Source organism: Thunnus albacares, chromosome 22, assembly GCF_914725855.1.
Source record: "Thunnus albacares chromosome 22, fThuAlb1.1, whole genome shotgun sequence".
Classification (NCBI taxonomy): Eukaryota; Metazoa; Chordata; class Actinopteri; order Scombriformes; family Scombridae; genus Thunnus; species Thunnus albacares.
The window spans coordinates 25,842,515-25,859,004 of NC_058127.1; the positions used below are offsets into that span (position 1 = coordinate 25,842,515).

Genomic DNA, 16,490 nt, shown 5'->3' on the forward strand with positions numbered 1-16,490 from the left:
AGCTGCTGTCTGTCTCTTCCTCCTTTATGATCTTCACGCTACATTGTTACAAAACGGGCTGTAGTTGACATGCAATATCTCCTACTGCAGAACATGACACAGTGCTCAGGTGGGCCTTCTTTTTTTTTTTTACAGTGTGCAGCCTCTGCCTGCAGATGTGTCACCTATGAGCCTGTGTCCTTATATATATATACATATAAGACACATCATCAGACCTCATCACATTGTATTTTCATCAGGTCTTTATTACTTGCAGATACAAAAAAAAACAAGAACAAAAACCACAAGTCATCAAGCAAATACGATGTAGCAGGACCACCTAATGTGGCTCCGTGTCAACAGTGCATGGTCTTTCTGGTCTTCTCTAAATCATTAGAATCAGGCCTAGCTCAGCTATCTTCTAAACTAAAGGCCACCTACTTTAGAAAAGAACAAAGGCAAAGTAAGGCAACATAGAGCTAGCAAGAAAGAAGCTGTCGATATAGCAGAAGTGGACAATGTTACACAGTAACTATCCTAAAAAATACTCACTTCCAAGGCTTCAGTCATGAACAGGTTCCTAACAGTACAATTTGATATTTACACATCTGTACGTTGAATTCTGGTCATCCTCATTACTTTGGCTTCAAAACATCCACATGAAAGTCAATGAGAAGTTAATGGTCAGTGTGCAACTGGATGCCCATAAAAAAAAAAACTAATCATGAGTGAACGGTAACGAATCGATCACACGAGGCAGCTCCCGGAAAATCAGTTTGATTCTAGCTTGATATAAACTTGATATGTGATGCTTAACTCAAAGATCATCTGTGCAAGTCAAATATATTGCTAGGAACTATGAGGATACTGACTGAGCGGGACTTCCGGATGAAAACACTGGTAAAAAGGGTTTACAAATAAAAGCGAGGTTAATCAGGTGTCCGTGTTTGTGTTCACAGTATGTCTCAGGGTCTTGAGAATTCCTCCTACAACAATCAGAATGTCTAGAGTGATTTGCGTTGCCGCTTCATGAAGGACATGGAGTAATCCCCGGCCGGTGTGCTCTTCTGCCTCTTCATCTGGACCTGCGACTGGGCTGTGAGCTGTAGCTTGATGGCGCTGGAGTTCACCTTGGCCGCGCACAGCAGCTCCTTCATCCCCTTCATCTTCTCGCTCTGAAAGGCCACGACGGGGCCGGCCGAGGAGGGGGACGCCGGATGCTGGGGCTGGGGCGAGGGCGCCGAGTCCGGGCTGGGGGACTTGGGTTTTCCTTCGGCGTCTCCGCCCCTCAGGCTCTGGGAGGAGCGACGGCGGCCCCCTCCTTCTCCCACCTTCTTGGGCTGGGCTGGTGCTGCGGTTTGGGAGGCCGGGGAGGTGGGAGCGGCGAGAGGGGAGGAACCCTGCTCCTCTAGCTTGGACTCCCTCCTGGGGCCTCGTCTGCGGCCTTCCCGAGGGTCCTCGCTGGACTGGTCGTCGTCATCTGGAGACTCCAGCTCTTTGATGATGATGGACACTTTCTGACGCACCTTTGTGAATCAGACGTGAACATGTTTTAGCTACACACAGGATATCAGTGCAAGTCTGGAAATCTAATTTCCTGCTTTTTAAGAAAGAAGAAAGAAACAAAACCTTCACATGTCCAAACAAAAACTAGTTTTGGTAGCTTTAACTTACAATTTTGCTTGAAATCCTTAATGTAGCTAACAGAAATGTATAAAATGCTAAAGCATCATGTGACCTGGCTCCTGCACACTGTCTTTGCGCTGGCTATAGCTGTTGTGAAGTTCAAAGTGGAGCTATTTTAGGTTCCTCACCTGTGCATCAAAGCGGCTCAGAGACTGGACCAGGTAGGTGGCCCAGCCCACATGAAGGACCGGTGTGGGACTGCCCTCCTCCCATTTGCAGATGCCGTCATAGAAGCGCAGCAGGTGAGCGAAGCATTCTGGGTCCTGGAGTGCTGAGAGGGCTGCTGCTGCTTGCTTGGGATGCTCCTGAAGAAAGATGATGATGATGCAAAGGGAAGAGTTCAAAATAACTCAGAGAGAACACATCCGGCTTGAAAATGACAACACAGTATATACATTTTAGCCTCATTCTTGTCTTGACATTAAATTATTTAACACTTGTGTTCTTTTTAGACTTCACATGGTATCATACTGCCAATAGGCATTATTTTGATTGTAAGCTTTAAAAATTTGAAATAATACCAAGACTCCAAGAGATACCAGGAGAATATATGTATCTGTAATGATCCCTCCAACAAGACACATGCTTCTCAGATGGGGTTTAGAAAATTATTATGATGATATTGAAGAAGTGATTCATGTATTTTGGGCATGTTCTCATCTAGCTGGATATGTAAGTGATATGTTGTGTATTATGTTTGTATGGTGAGGAGATTATTGTCTACCCTACATGTCGAAAGGTCACTTAACTCCACCTCTTCCTGCTGTCTTGAGCTGCCTGTCAAAAAGCTACAGATAAGCTCTTCCTCTGCAGAATGATGATAACCAGAACACTTATTAATAGCAGGTGTAAAATGCAAAGGCCTGTGGTTGGATGTCGTTATCCGGATACACATCACAGGTGAATACAAGGTGAAGACGGTGTCTGAGAAGTTGTTTTAAGGATATAAGTCGATGCGGCTGAACCAGAAATAGCATCTTTCATATTCCACGCGTTCTTCTTCCTTGTCAAAACCTGGCTCCTACATTTCCCACAATTCCACTCTAACGCCAAAAATTCAGCTGGACATTCAGGTGTATTATGCTAGTAGCGGCTAATGTATCCTGGAGCTGCTATCCTGCTTCCAGCTCACTTCTTTCTAACTCCACACGCCCAGGGTTTTTTTTCGTTTTCATACTTGTAGTCTTCAGCCCCAACCCACACTGACTCAGATGACATCACTTGAGGCAATTCATCACATTTCAGAGGCTTTATGCTACTTTTTTTTTTCACAAATGCAGTAGTACTCCACACACACTAATGTGGAAAATCAGTGGAGTTCCCCTTGAGTTCTTGAGTTCAAATGTTTTTCTTTCCACTGACAAGCAATAAAAAAAAAAAAAGATCCTACTATAAAATAAAGCAGATCTGAGAGTTTCATCCGCTGTATTAACCTCCTCCTCTGGGAGGGAATGCCCACCTTATCAGCTCCTTCTCCTCCCTCTCCTCCCTCCCCAGGACTCTCTGCAGCAGCGGCTGTCTCCTTCAGCAGAGTGGGGATAACATCGTTTGCAATGTCAAAGAACTCCTTGTAGATCTCCTCGTCCTCACGGAAATAGTTATAGCTGCAGGAGCGGGGGGACAGAGGAGAAAGACTTTTAGGATCAGAAGAGAGAAAGCCTGAATGTAATCCACAAAATACGCCTTAGATTAGGATGTGGTTTCTTCATCTACTGTGTGTGTGTTCACCCAGCCATTACAACATGAAGTTAAGATCATTTGGTTAACCATTTAAAGCCTTCTAGGGTGTAATGTGGACCTGTAGCATGTTGATGTACTTATTGAGGCTTGTTCCAGCAGTCCAGACATGACAAGAAATGAACTCACGCCGCATAATCTACAAAGAATCCACTGTTATGCGCTCACGCACATATTTCTCCTTTGTAAATGGTGCACAGAGGGGAAAAAGGCTGAAATTGAAGAACAATGGGGGGAGCAGGAAAGGGAAGCTGATAGATGGGGAGGGAATGTGTCGTCTGGTGGTATATTTAGCAGCTGCTCGTGAACAGTGTGTTTAAAGGGGAGGAGAGAGAGAGAGAGAGCGAGGATGCAGAGCTGGACTCTTCCTGGCTGAACCGCCGCACCCTCTCAGACTGACTGGCACTGGACTTCTTTGTGGTGGATGTGTCAGTATCGGGAGCTGCCACATATTCAGAGTGTGGGGAAAAACTGCTGCATTGTAAAAATCTCAACCAGAGCTGCAAATCCAAGCCTCACTTCACTTCACTTTAATACTTCTGTTTTAAAATAAGATGCCTGATTAATTCTTGTTATTCACAGTTTTTTATAGAGTGAGTCACATCAGCTAGCAATAGGTTTGCTTTCGTTGCCATCTAGTGTCAGTCTGGTGTAATAACAAGTGAGGCGGCTGCTGGAGGCTCTGCTTTTGGATGATTATAAGTTGATTATAAGCTGCATCATTGATGACTTTTAAGATGTATTTTGCAGTTGAAGCTTTGAGGAGAAAGAACTGGTACTGTATGTATGGTATCTTCTTTAGTCCTCCAAGACAGTAAATATCTTTGTGTTGTGGACAAAACAAGACATTAGATGATGTCATCATGGGGAAACGGTGATCAACATTTTTCATCGTTTTCTGACATTTTACAGACCAAAAACTAATTAATTAATCAAGAAAATAACTGACAGATTTATTGATAATGAAAATAATCATTGGTTGCTGCCCTAGGAGTGTTGGAGGAATGTTTCTTGGTGTGACCTGTAAGATCATCATCTTGATACATACATGAAACTAACATGTGAAGTCACATTAATCACTTTTACATAATGGGGAGTATGTATGAAAAGGACTTGAAAACGTACATCACATGACCATCACATGACCATTCATATATACAGCGTGTGCCGGTGTAAGCAGGAAGCAGATAGTCTACTCTGCTGTGCTTAAGTTGTAGAAAATACTACAGAGGAAGAACAGCAATGGTGAAAAGTAAGACCAGAGATTTCTTTGCTTGGACAGACGCCGAGGTGGAACTTTTACTGGAAGTAACATAATATTGTTTGTTTTCTTCTGGAAATAGTCATGTGATAGGGGCATGAAAAATCGGGGAAGGACATATTGTGCCTGATAAGACCCAATCAGGAAGCAAACGTGGGTGTCAGCGTCATCGTTTTCATCGCTTGCCTGTCCAGACTAAAACAATCCCTGAGTTTTTCAAACTAAAACAGGGTCAGCAGCGTTTTAGCCGTTTGAAAATGCTGGAGTAGTGTGGACACTAGGTATAAACGTAGCAAATTTATCAGTGTGGATGTAGCCTAAGAATACTGTGTGCTTATCTTCCCAGTTTGAAATATGACCTGACAAGTTCCATTTGAAGGCAGCTTAAATAAAAGAAAAATCATCACAAAAAAAAGGAATTATAGTCCTATAGTTCTTATTGTGAACCTGTAAGACACTAGTGTGTAAAAGCAGTGTGAACTCACTCCTGCATGACCTGAGCTGCCTTGGCCCAGGCCCTCAGAGCGTCCCGCACATTCCTGTGCCTGTAGTGGAAACCAGCCAAGTACATGTAGGGGTAGATGTGCTCGTTGTTGTAGTACTTCTGAGCAGAACTCACAGCCTGAGAGAGAGAGAGAGAGAGAGCACAGGAACACACTTCCTATAAAACATCCTGATCAAATGGAAACAAATGCAACAAGCATTTGTAGCACCATCATTACACTGGATCATCTATAACCAGTACAGTAATTCAACGGTCAGTGTCAGTTCTTGACAAGTAGAGCTGACTCTGTCTGGTTGCTAAGTGCATGTCTGCTTCATACGACTGTTTCCAAATAGTTGTAAGTTGAGTTGACAATGAATAAAGGTTTTAAAATGTGTCTCCTGTTGATATATTTAAAAAGGAATAGTTCAACATTGGAGCCTGTAAAAACGTATTGCTGAACTTACCTGGAGGTGGATTTTCAGAGGGTTCTCTTTGCCTGGGATTGGATCCTGGTCTTCAAGGTCTGCCAGAGTGCCCATGGCCATGGGATACCTGGTATACAGGACAGGACGATATGGACTTCAACACAAACTCTTTGTAGTGGACAGGCAGGCAGTGAGACGTTCAGAGAGAATCACATGTTTACATTACAGCAACGAACACTCACCTGTCCAGGTCTCCTCGTTCATACAGCAACCAGAGGAGTCTCTGTTTGAAAAAAAGAAGACAGATCATGAAAAAGCTTCCAACAAAGATAAAGAAGTTAGGAGTCACTGGCTGGGTTTCCATCCAAATATATCATACATCTTAACCAAATTTTCAGAAAATGGGCAAAAGAAAATGCTGATTTATGCGTGTTGTGTGAATATTAGGAGTTGGTTCATGGAGATAAGCAGTAGATGGTGCTAATTCTCCAGTCAGGTGCTATTATACTACTGTAGAAGAAGAGGGCTCAACAAGATAAACAACCACCAGTGGAACCTCAAACAGTGATGGAAATATGATATTTATGTTTGTTTCAAGTAGTAATTTGAGGAGTGTTAGTCTCCTCATCGCTACACACTGATCTGGTATTATCTGCCAGAGAGCTCTGAAATCCCACAAACTGAACTGTTTTAACAAGCCAACATCTGTTTGGTGAGAAATATCGTTTTTTTTCCGATAGTGGGGGTCTGAGCTGAGCCGCAAGTAACCATCACCAATGATTTTTTTACAGGACAGCATGCCAAGTTCAAAGGTCAAAGTGTGTTGGAGGTGTGCTGGTTTGCTCTAACAGAAAGAGCCACTGCCAGCAGCTCTTTATCTAATTGGCTTTTTTCACCTTCTACTGTTCCTCCCTGTGATATTTAAAACTGATCTGCGGACCAAACAGTGCCAAATGCATCCATCCATATATATATATATATATATATATATATTTTTTTTTTTTAATTAATAGGAAAATTAACAGGAACACATTGTTATTCCTTTTGGTAATTTTGGCCTCCTGTTAGATGGCCAGTTGAAAGCTTTTAATGTGAAGCAACTGCAGCAGGAAATGTTGGGTTTGGATTCGCAGTAATTTAACACAGCTCCAACATGGCTGAAAGCGATCAGTAGACAGCCAAATAAGGTCAGACTGCCCGAATGCAGATTGCAAATGGTGGTGACAAAAGATTGTCACTCACAAACAGCAGGTACATTTTTATGTCCTACAGTGCTCTTACATGTTCATGCATTGGACAGAAGTACGGTGTTTGTTTTGATGAGGGAAACATGTCAAAATGAACATGAAAGTAATTGATCTCATGTAGAAAGTCACAGTTTGCATGTTGCAGTTTAATGAAGCGAGCTCCAAGAACAGGAAGGACAGCTCCAAACCACAACTACAAAAGAGGCCACAGCGGAAACACCTGTTGAGGCATGTCTCTTTCTACCATTTCCAAAAAAAGTCATTACTATATGACTCTATGACTTGTCATTACTGTATTATTATATGACTTGTCATTACTATATGACTCTATGACTTGTCATTACTATATGACTTGTCATTACTATATGACCTGTCATATAGTAAGCACCTTACTATATGACAAATGACAAAGATGGTGGGTATAATATATTATAAACAATCATTTATGCTACATAAGTACATCAGAATTCTTTAACATTTATTTCACTTCTTCCTCCAGCATCTACTGTCAAACTGAAACTTTCCATGTGTTGTGTGACGTTAGAAAAAAAAGAAAAAAGAAAAATAAATATGTAACATTCCAATGCAGACTCTACGTGTTGCATGTTCACCTGCTGTAGCTGCAGGAGCTCAGAGCTGTCCGTGTGCAGGTCCAGTGAGGGGTTGATGGCACAAACCATAAAGGCCACCTCCATGTTTCTGTCACACTTCATGTAGGAGCCCTTCAGATACAGCCAACTCTGAGGGTGACACAAACACACACACAGGACAGGGTTACAGCCATGTGAAACCTTACATATGATGCGCTACACGTACAGTATGTATTCTGTTCCTGATCTTTCGACAATGTATTAGTCTCTTGACGTGCTCAGGGGGGAGTTTACTGCTAGGAAGCTGAAGGTAGACCTCACCTTCTCATTGACTCCTGCTGTGACTGTTTGTCCTCTTCGGTCTTCGTTACCCTTTCCGTGCCAGGTGACCTCAGCCGTCTCTTCGCCGTTTTTGCCGAAGATTACCCAGGCGTGGTCCTCAGACAACGCCAGGTGGACATCCTTCAGACCCAGCACCTGGCAGGCAGCCACCACCGCAAACGCCACCCCAGAGCTGTCCAGTTTTGTACCTGGTTCGAATTTGACAAGACTTATTTTAGATTACTTGACTTTACCTTTAGTTTGATCAAAGACTATACTCCTCATAACATCATCATAAAAAATTATTTCCTTCTAATATGTGGAATGTAGTACCAGTGATAAGACTGAAGAGGGACTGGATGTGGGCCCGGTCCTTGAAGTATGAGCGGCTGAGACTGTTCCAGATCACGTCTGACACTTTCTTCACCAGTTCCCTGCTGGACCCTGCAGCAGTCCTTCGGTACTGGGACAGGTCCACTGCTCCTCGGATCTGTGCTGTGAAGCGCTCGTACAGTGCTGAAATCATGCCCAGCTCCACTGTGGGAAAACAGGAGTTGGGACAGTCCGGCTCCAGTGGTTCAAACCGTACTCCTGGAACGTTTACGGGGATGACCCGGTTCACAGCCAGGAAGTGCTCGACAAAGCCCAGGACCAGGGAGAGAAGGGCCAGGTCTGGCTCAGACTTGTGGAGCTCAGCCTCAAACATCTGAACCACGCCGTCGATCCCCCGCAGGGGAAAGTGCTTCTTCTGGGCTGAGTGCAAACCCATGATGTCCACTGTCAGTCACTGCTCAGATGTTCTCCTCACCTGCAGTACTGAATGTTACACAGCAGTCAGTTCAACTCAACATCAAAACTGGTATTATTTCTCTTTTTGTCAACAAATCCCATTAAAAGGCCAAAACCAACAATATGTTAGTGCATCTCTCACTACTCACTGTCTGTCTGTGGGATTGAGTCAAAGTAAACTACAGTGTGTGTTAATGGTAATGAAAGAACATGTAACCCAGTGTAACAGTGTGACTCACTGACAACAACAGAGCTCTATGGCACAGAGGAATAAGATGTATCAGGCTTTGGATACACACACAATAATCAATTACTGCTTTTGCTCTTTTCATGAGATAAATTTAGAAAGAAGTATAGAATATTGCCAGATTTATTCTGACATTTGTGATTCTATCCTAAAAATTCCCCTTTAAAATACATCAACATATCCTACTCAGTAATATGTTGTAAATGCATAACAGGCTGCTCACAGTACTATTCAGTAAACGGATTAAATTAGTTTTGCATAGGAAAAACTGTTATGTATGAATAGAGGTTATTTTTTAAAAACTTAATCACTCTTCGTTGTGCGAGTTTTTCTTATGCTTGCCTCAGTATGTTCATCCCGAGATAAAATAAACAGCTCTACCATATTGAAGACTGTTTACTTACATAAGTTACACACAAGTGTGTCCTGTGCAGATAAGCAGAGCAATATTTTTTGTCACTCATTTAACCGCGCTCATACTGTCCTCTAGTATCTATCAGGAGTAATAAACGCGCCGTTTATAATCCCATCAAACCTCATTCCACCCGTTTCATGAGAACAGCCGCAGGTTAAACAAATGAAACGCAGAGTAACCCTCGGCTGAGCAGCTGGGCTCGTTGTGTAACGTAGTTACATCAATGCTGCTAACATGGCTATATGGCGCTGTGGTGGGCGGGGCACTCCCACTGCTTAGCATGTACATAGTAGCTGATGGAGGTTTGTGATTGCAACTAATAACGTTACACCTACATGTCGCCGCCACATCGCATGTAACATTACTTAGACTCTTTCAGTGCAGACCGAAATACTCCCTTAAGTTAATTAATTTGCTAGCAAGACTTGCAGACATAGGCTAACTAGCTAACTTACTAAGTTAGGTTAACGTTAGCTGCCTACTTAGGCTTGCCATTGGTATTACTTGGCTAAATGCATACTAAGTTGTCTAAATAAGTGAGATAAAGTGCTGAAATGACGTTGAGATAAACAACCTGAGAGCCGCTGGATGAATGACTGCTGTAGTCAGAAGGAGCTAACGAGCTAACGAGCTGCTAGTTAGCTAAACTCACCACTTTTGGATAATGCTTATCTACCTAGCACTTTCACAAAATATATCGCCTCAATATGCCGCAACACCGACTCACTCTGACCTCTTATCGACGCCAAATCTGACCAATGTGCAAGAGATTACGTACCAGTTTTCTCACAGCCTCAGCCACATGTTTTTGTTTGTGTCCCCTTCTTTTGCCGCGCAGTTCAGTCTGCCCGAAAGTCACTCGGGGTGTGTAACCAATCTCTACGATGCGTACTGGAGCAGATTTCATAACGATTTGTAGGCCGTAGTCAAGCGCAGTTAAACACGGATAGACCCATCCCTATGGTTGCAGATCTAACCCACTGCGCATACGGTTTCCTCTCATGTATGCTGGGAAATGTAGTTCATGAAATGTGAATATGTGAACACTATCAACAGAGGGCAGCAGAGTGCCGTTATGTGAAAAAATTACTACAAAATGGAACAAAGGTAAACATTACATAATGGAAAACAGGTTCCAGTAAAACCATTAATTTGAGAATTGTATAAAAGTGTGCTGTAAAAATGAAGTCCATCATTATTCAACAGTTTTTAAAGCGTGGCTGTACCTGGCTGTATCCCAACCAACTAACATCAGTTAATACAGTTAACTCATATTTGCCTAATTGTTTAATAGAATTAATTTGGTGACATTTACTCGAAATTCAGTCTTTAACAGAGCCTTCCATTGATATAACAGCTAATCGACGAAGTACAAAATGCCACTTTTTGTTGAGAGCAGGTATGACATAGCGTGTTCCTCCCCTGATGTGTTCCGCCCTATGCTTTTCCCCCTTGCCACAAACAACTCACGACTGGTTAAGAATTATATACATGTATTACGGTTCTGCACAATGTACAATAATAACAATGTGTCTATTGCACATTGCGCACTGTATAATAATAATAATTCTACTCTTATTTTACTTTTAAATCGTATTTCATTATATCCTATGTGACCATTTGCACAATGGATGACTAATACTATTTTTTTTTATCTATCTCACTACTCTAATTTTATCATATACTACGTATATAGTTATTGCACAATGTATAATAATAACATTTTCTATTTTATTTTTATTTTATTTTCATTCAACTTTTTTTTAATTAAATTTTATTTTATTTCATTCTAATGTTGTGTGTGATGTGTGCTGGACGGTGCTGTAGTGACACTTCAATTTTTCTCGGGATTAAGTAAGTCTTTCTTATTTTTATGTCTCGTGTTCAGGAATATTCCTCCTGCTGCCTTCATGTGCTGTCGAAAATGTCTAAAACAGGCTTATGAGCCTCTCAACAATGCGACACATTCCGTCTAATGCAGTTGGATCAGTGTTGCTAAAAGGTATTTTTTTAAAGGCAAAGGGTGTGGAGAATAAGTCAACGAGTAAAGACAATTATACTAATTTAATGTTTGTATGTTATTGTATTTGAACGCAGGGATCAGTTCTATTTGTGAGATAGGAGTTCATACAGGGGACCGTGAACGTGCCTCCACCCCCCGCCCGCCGCCCCCCCGACATGTTTTTTCCCCTCCTCCATAGTCCGCCTTGTTTCCCTCCATCTCTGTCTCAGTGCTCGGTGTTTGCGTTAAGGTGCGGATCCGAGTCCCGCTCTTGGGGAAATTTGAGGAAAGTCAGTCGTCATATACACCTTCAAAGGACAGGTTAAAGCTATTTTAACTGAGACAACATCGCCTTTGTGCAGTTGCTTTGAAGCTAAAGTAAAATGGATCCAATGACTCAGTCCGCCCAGATATCATCGTCGCAAGGGTTTGCCGATGGACACAATTCTGCTGCCAAAGAATCAAAGCTATCCGGTAAGAAAAAGCCTAACGTTAAGATAGCTATATTACTGTTAATTTTACCATTAATGACTATACTATGTGTCTTTTGTTTTTATTAATAGATTCATTAATGTTTTCATAGGTTTACGTTGAGTCCGTAACGCCATAACGTTAACTCAACTTAGAGCTGTACGTTACCCATTGTAATGCAGACACCCTTTTCTTTTATGTTGTCAGTAGTTAGCCTGTACGTGGTTAGTTGAAGCTTGTCTCAGCTATAATGGGGAACACCTGTGGTAGTCAACATATCCGGTCTCACGGCTAAAGTTACCAATCATGCCTTATATTCAGCTGTCTTTTATGGCGATAACGCCAAGCAAAACGTCTTTTATGAATGTGTCAGTATTGTGTCGCCATGCTAATAAACGGATATATATGTAGTAACGTTAGCCAGTGTGGTGGAGCATGAGGTAAGACAATTAACTGAGCAGTATATTCGGTCAGTCGCAATAAACACAGAATTATAAGATTGCTGATGATTAACGTCATTAGCGGGGCTAATTCGGAAAAATAGACCTTTTATTAAAATACGTGCTGCGTAGTGCTTTGGATACAAGCCGAATTTGAATATGTAACGTTATCCAAATGATTGTTAATATAGTCTTACGTCATATTCAACGATGTGAGCATGTTTGTTAATGAGTAAATAAACATTACATGAGAGTTTTTGTAACAACATTTGCTGTGACAAAGCGTTATCAGTGCTAAATGCTGCGATGCTCTGCACTGCAGATACGTTGTTACTGGGCAACTGCCAATGAAGGGAGGACCTCTTAAAGGCGCATTGCCCTTTTTTGTCTCGTCTTGGTAATGGTAATCAGACCCAGGACAAAACCTCATGGCAAAGAGCTTTAGTTCTATCATTAATTTTTTGTCTAATTACTGTCGTCACTTTCATTAATGTGTTTTTTTTTTTTTTTTTAGTTTTTCAGGTTGACTAGGTAAGTCTAGTTAAAACAAAGGACTAGTGTTGTCCCCCAGGGCCTTATAGACAGGTTATTGTGTATGAGGGAGTGGCAGCTTCACCATCACTGACTGAGTGAGTGAGTGTGTGTTTGTTTGTTTGGGTGTGTATTAAGCTTTCTGATTTGAGCTCCACGGCTCAATCAGTCACTACATATGAGCCATTTGAAAATCCTTCAAAGCCATGTTCTGTTAATCTAAAGGATTGTAGGCTTTGTAGACTTATGGCACATGTGGTCATGGGCGTCAACTGGATGTGGCAGGGTGTGGCGCATGATGCCTCACTGAGACTCAATTTGCTCTCGAAGTTCTTATCACAAAGGAAAGCAAAAATTAAGTTCATTTTTTTTAGAAATCTACAAATATGCAGGGAGATTTCAAGACAAGATTATTTCCATGCTTACCATCATGGGATGCATAGTATGATCAAACACTTATGACAACAATGAACAAATTATAATAATAATAATTATTATTATATTGGTGAGCAACTGTGGATAGCTCCACTTTGTCCCAGAAACTTGGCAGCCATGAGCAAATTACACAATTTTGGTGCATTATGTTATTTTTGTTTTGTTTTGTTTGACTATTTTTGGCACTTTTGCGAGAGACAGGTATGACATGCAAAAAAAAAAGGTCCCTGTCTGGAGTTTTCTACTTTTTGAGTTTTTTAATGAACATAGAGGACTTTTTTTTTTTTTTTTTTTTTTAAATCAGTAGTGGTTTATACAGCCATGGCAAAGCAGCACAACTACAGAAAACATGGCTGTGAAAATAGTTTTCTGGGCTGCCTGGACCAAATTTAGAATAATGATGATTGTTTATTTAAACATTCCACAACAGATAACAGGCATTGCCCTCTGCAAACCTTAGTCATTCCAGCACTGCTGAGTCACCTGAAAAATATGGGCTTTAGGCCATTTAACTCTGCATTCACATCATATGGAAAGACTGTTTGTAGATGTGAGGGGTCCCACTCAGAGATATTTTTAACATATTTGTTAAAGTTGGCTTACTTTTTCCAACTTTTATGCAAAAGAAATATCAGTATTTTAGTGAATGGACTCATAGAGCCATACTCATTTGAGATAAAACCAACAAAATAAAGAATTTTTATTTTGAAAGGGGAACTCAACTGGTTTATTATTGAATTAATCTCTCAGTAATGTTTTGACTGTGTTTAAGCAGGAATGTTTGAAAAGCTTCAGTGTGCTGCTTTGAACAGTCATTCCATATGAAGTGATTGCAGCATGAAAACATGATGTGTTAGTGAAATGTCTGGTAAGTGCGAGAAAAGTGGTCAAACTATGAGATATCAAATGTTGGCCTTTTATTTTGTGGAGCTGCAGAGAGAAGCAGGCTGATATCAGAGACACGCCTTAATGCCTAATTCCCCCTGTTTGTTTATTTTTATCATATTTTAGCAAGAAGCCTCCCTGTTAATTTACTCCTGCTTTTAATTTTCTGTTAATGGAAAAACTCAATACTCCCTCCGTGTTTAATTATCTCGCTAAATTGAGCATAATATACATTTCCACAGCACTAATTCCATCAGGACAACAGAGATCCCTTATTTATTCACTAATTGTTTAAAGTCAATTCTCCTTTTCTTTTTTTCTTTTTTGTTGTGATCACATAAAGTTGCTGAACATCACTTCTTGGACAGATGTTTCACATTAGTCTGCCACATGTTAAACAGCATCTGTCCCTGTTCTGACAGGCTTTTAAATTGAAACATGTACAGGAAGTGTTAATTTACATTAACAATGGCTTAACATTTATTAGTGAATAAAAATAGTATTTTTGTTAAAAAGAGAAGATGAGAGCAGCAGAGTGTAACATGTCATTAGTGCTGTGGGAATGTACAATATCTGAATTTATCATGTGATCAATTGGATTAATTAATGAATTAATTAATGTGTTTTACCCAGCCCGTATTAGCAACCAGCCAGTATTTGTTTATGCTGGTCTTTTGGCATGCTCATCAGTTGTACTTATCTTCTGACCACCACACCAAACTGACATCCCTGAAACACTGCCACATGACTTATCAAAGTAGCCTGTCAAATATATCATTACAGTCCTTTTTATTTATATCGCCCAGCTCTTATTGTAGTAGTAGTATTTTTATAGTGCTCTGCACTTGAATGTCACAGCCACCAGAAGGCCGGCCAGCCTCTCCAGCTCCTGTCCGCAGCTGAGCCCATTCCACTCGACTCGCTCACTGATGAGTGACACTAGTCACAGAGGAAGTGGCACACTTCAAAAATGAGGACCTCATTTCTCAAACAGCCTTGCGTCAGATATTACAGGGGGAAGTTAGCCTTGGAATCCATTTTTATAATCCTCCGTATAATCTCACAAGCAGGAAAAAAAAACAGTGTTTTCCGGCGGAACATTTTTTTGTAAAAGGTACTTTTGAATTTGGTGAGATTGTAGGAGTGGTCAGACTGTTACAGCTGCCTCTGTGCTCACATTTTCTTATAGGAATGTTCTACTAACTAACCTTTTATATTACTGGAGGCACCAAACTCCACCGTTTAATCTGTGACTTTTCACTGAATGTCAGTATTTTCATACCCTGTAGAAAACAGGAGAACCGTGTCCTTTTCCTAAAGTTTTGTTGCTTTACATAACATTCTGTCATTTAGATGATTTAACACGGCTCCAATTACTCTAGCTAGTAGTTTTCTGAAATTAGTTACACACAGCTCCACTCTCTTTTTTTTTTTTCCCTGTCAACAAGAAAAGGAGTTACAAGCAGGACACAAGTACTCTGTTTTCTTCAAAGTTGTTATCATTCTCATATCATTCTCACCAATGTTGTTTTAATGAACTTATATTTCAGATTTCAGTGAATTTAAATGCTTTTGATTCCTTACTTGATATATACGTTCTCCCTGTTAAACACTTGAAAGTGAAGCACACAAGCAAAGCTTCAAAGAACATGGAGTTCTTCCCCCCCCCCCCCCCCCCCCCCCTCTCTCTCTCCCTCTCTCTCTCTCCACTCGGCTTGCCAAGACGCCCTCTCTCCTTCCTCCACTCCCCTCGCTGGAGTGGACCATATCACCGAGGTCACAGAGGCAATCAAATAGCCCCTCAGGGGTAGATGGTAAAGGATAGCTGGGGCACCACGACAGGAATGGCAGGCATGGCAGAAAACCAGCAACCCTACCAAGAGATGAGCCCATGAGGCCTCAGGCAGCCGTGACAAAGCTGGCTTCCAACCCATGTCTGCCTGTGACATATTTAACACAGAGGAACCGTGGTGTTCAGAATGTAGATTGTGATTGCATGAAGGCAAGTCTCACTAGGGCCGGGTATCACCACCGACCTCCCCGTTCCATTCTGATCCACAAGGTCCCGATTCGATTTTCAATTCAATATCGATCAAATTGACCCCAAAGTATTTACCTTAATGTACTTAACATGACCAACACACTACAGGAGTCAACATTATGTAATGCAACGCCTCAGACTCTACAGTCAGCGAATATTGACTGAGCAGATAATAATAGTGCTTTTTTAGTGCAGAGAGTGTGGTGGTGAGGCGGTACGCATCATGAAATACAAAAACTAGCTTGGTGTAACGTCTGGTGTTAGACTGCTGCTGCTGCTGCTCTGGACTGATGGCTAACCTTACTCTTCACCACGCTGCAAGAAGTGCGCTGTCCACACTGCTTTTTTTTTTTTTTTTAAACCCAGCCCTAAGTCTAACCTTTTTCCCCCCCAGAGATGTTCTTCACCCAAAATGATCATTTCCACAGTTAAGGCACCTTTTTACATTCTGATTTTTTTGGGATGTCTGAGAGAAAAGTTGACTCTCATGAGAGAAACAGT

The 16,490-nt window shown here is 41.4% G+C and overlaps 2 protein-coding genes across 6 annotated transcripts in view; one reads left to right on the forward strand and one right to left on the reverse strand.

Moving 5' to 3' along the window:
* Positions 1–224: 224 nt before the first annotated feature.
* Positions 225–11,913, reverse strand: men1 (multiple endocrine neoplasia I). Of its 4 annotated transcripts, none has more exons than XM_044341252.1 (10): positions 11,826–11,913; positions 8,067–8,549; positions 7,734–7,942; positions 7,434–7,562; positions 5,818–5,858; positions 5,615–5,702; positions 5,149–5,285; positions 3,125–3,269; positions 1,794–1,970; positions 225–1,505 (listed from the first exon to the last, which is right to left on the reverse strand). In XM_044341252.1, the coding sequence occupies exons 2-10, from the start codon at positions 8,500–8,502 to the stop codon at positions 984–986; spliced, it is 1,884 nt and encodes a 627-aa protein (XP_044197187.1). In that variant the 5' UTR covers positions 8,503–8,549; positions 11,826–11,913; the 3' UTR covers positions 225–983. The 4 variants fall into 4 exon arrangements, with proteins under 4 accessions (XP_044197187.1, XP_044197186.1, XP_044197189.1 ...); XM_044341251.1 differs by lacking the exon at positions 11,826–11,913 and adding an exon at positions 9,963–10,106; XM_044341254.1 differs by lacking the exon at positions 11,826–11,913 and adding an exon at positions 9,759–9,876.
* The window catches only part of rtn3 (reticulon 3), a 34,881-nt gene continuing 29,768 nt past the window's right edge, over positions 11,378–16,490 (forward strand). The window contains exon 1 of one of the 2 annotated variants that reach the window (XM_044341268.1): positions 11,378–11,660. In XM_044341268.1, coding sequence (XP_044197203.1) covers positions 11,570–11,660 — 91 coding nt within the window. In that variant the 5' untranslated portion in view covers positions 11,378–11,569. The remainder of the gene's footprint in view (positions 11,661–16,490) is intronic. The other variant, XM_044341269.1, reaches the window with a different exon arrangement.

Bases quoted from the DNA above. Each gene is read 5' to 3' on its own strand.
- men1 (XM_044341252.1), bottom strand. From the start codon at position 8,502: ATGGGTTTGCACTCAGCCCAGAAGAAGCACTTTCCCCTGCGGGGGATC. The intron at 5,286-5,614 runs GTAAGTTCAGCA...TCTCTCTCTCAG, and splicing joins CTCTGAAAATCCACCTCCAG to GCTGTGAGTTCTGCTCAGAA. The intron at 3,270-5,148 runs GTGAGTTCACAC...CCGCTCCTGCAG, and splicing joins GCAGCTCAGGTCATGCAGGA to CTATAACTATTTCCGTGAGG.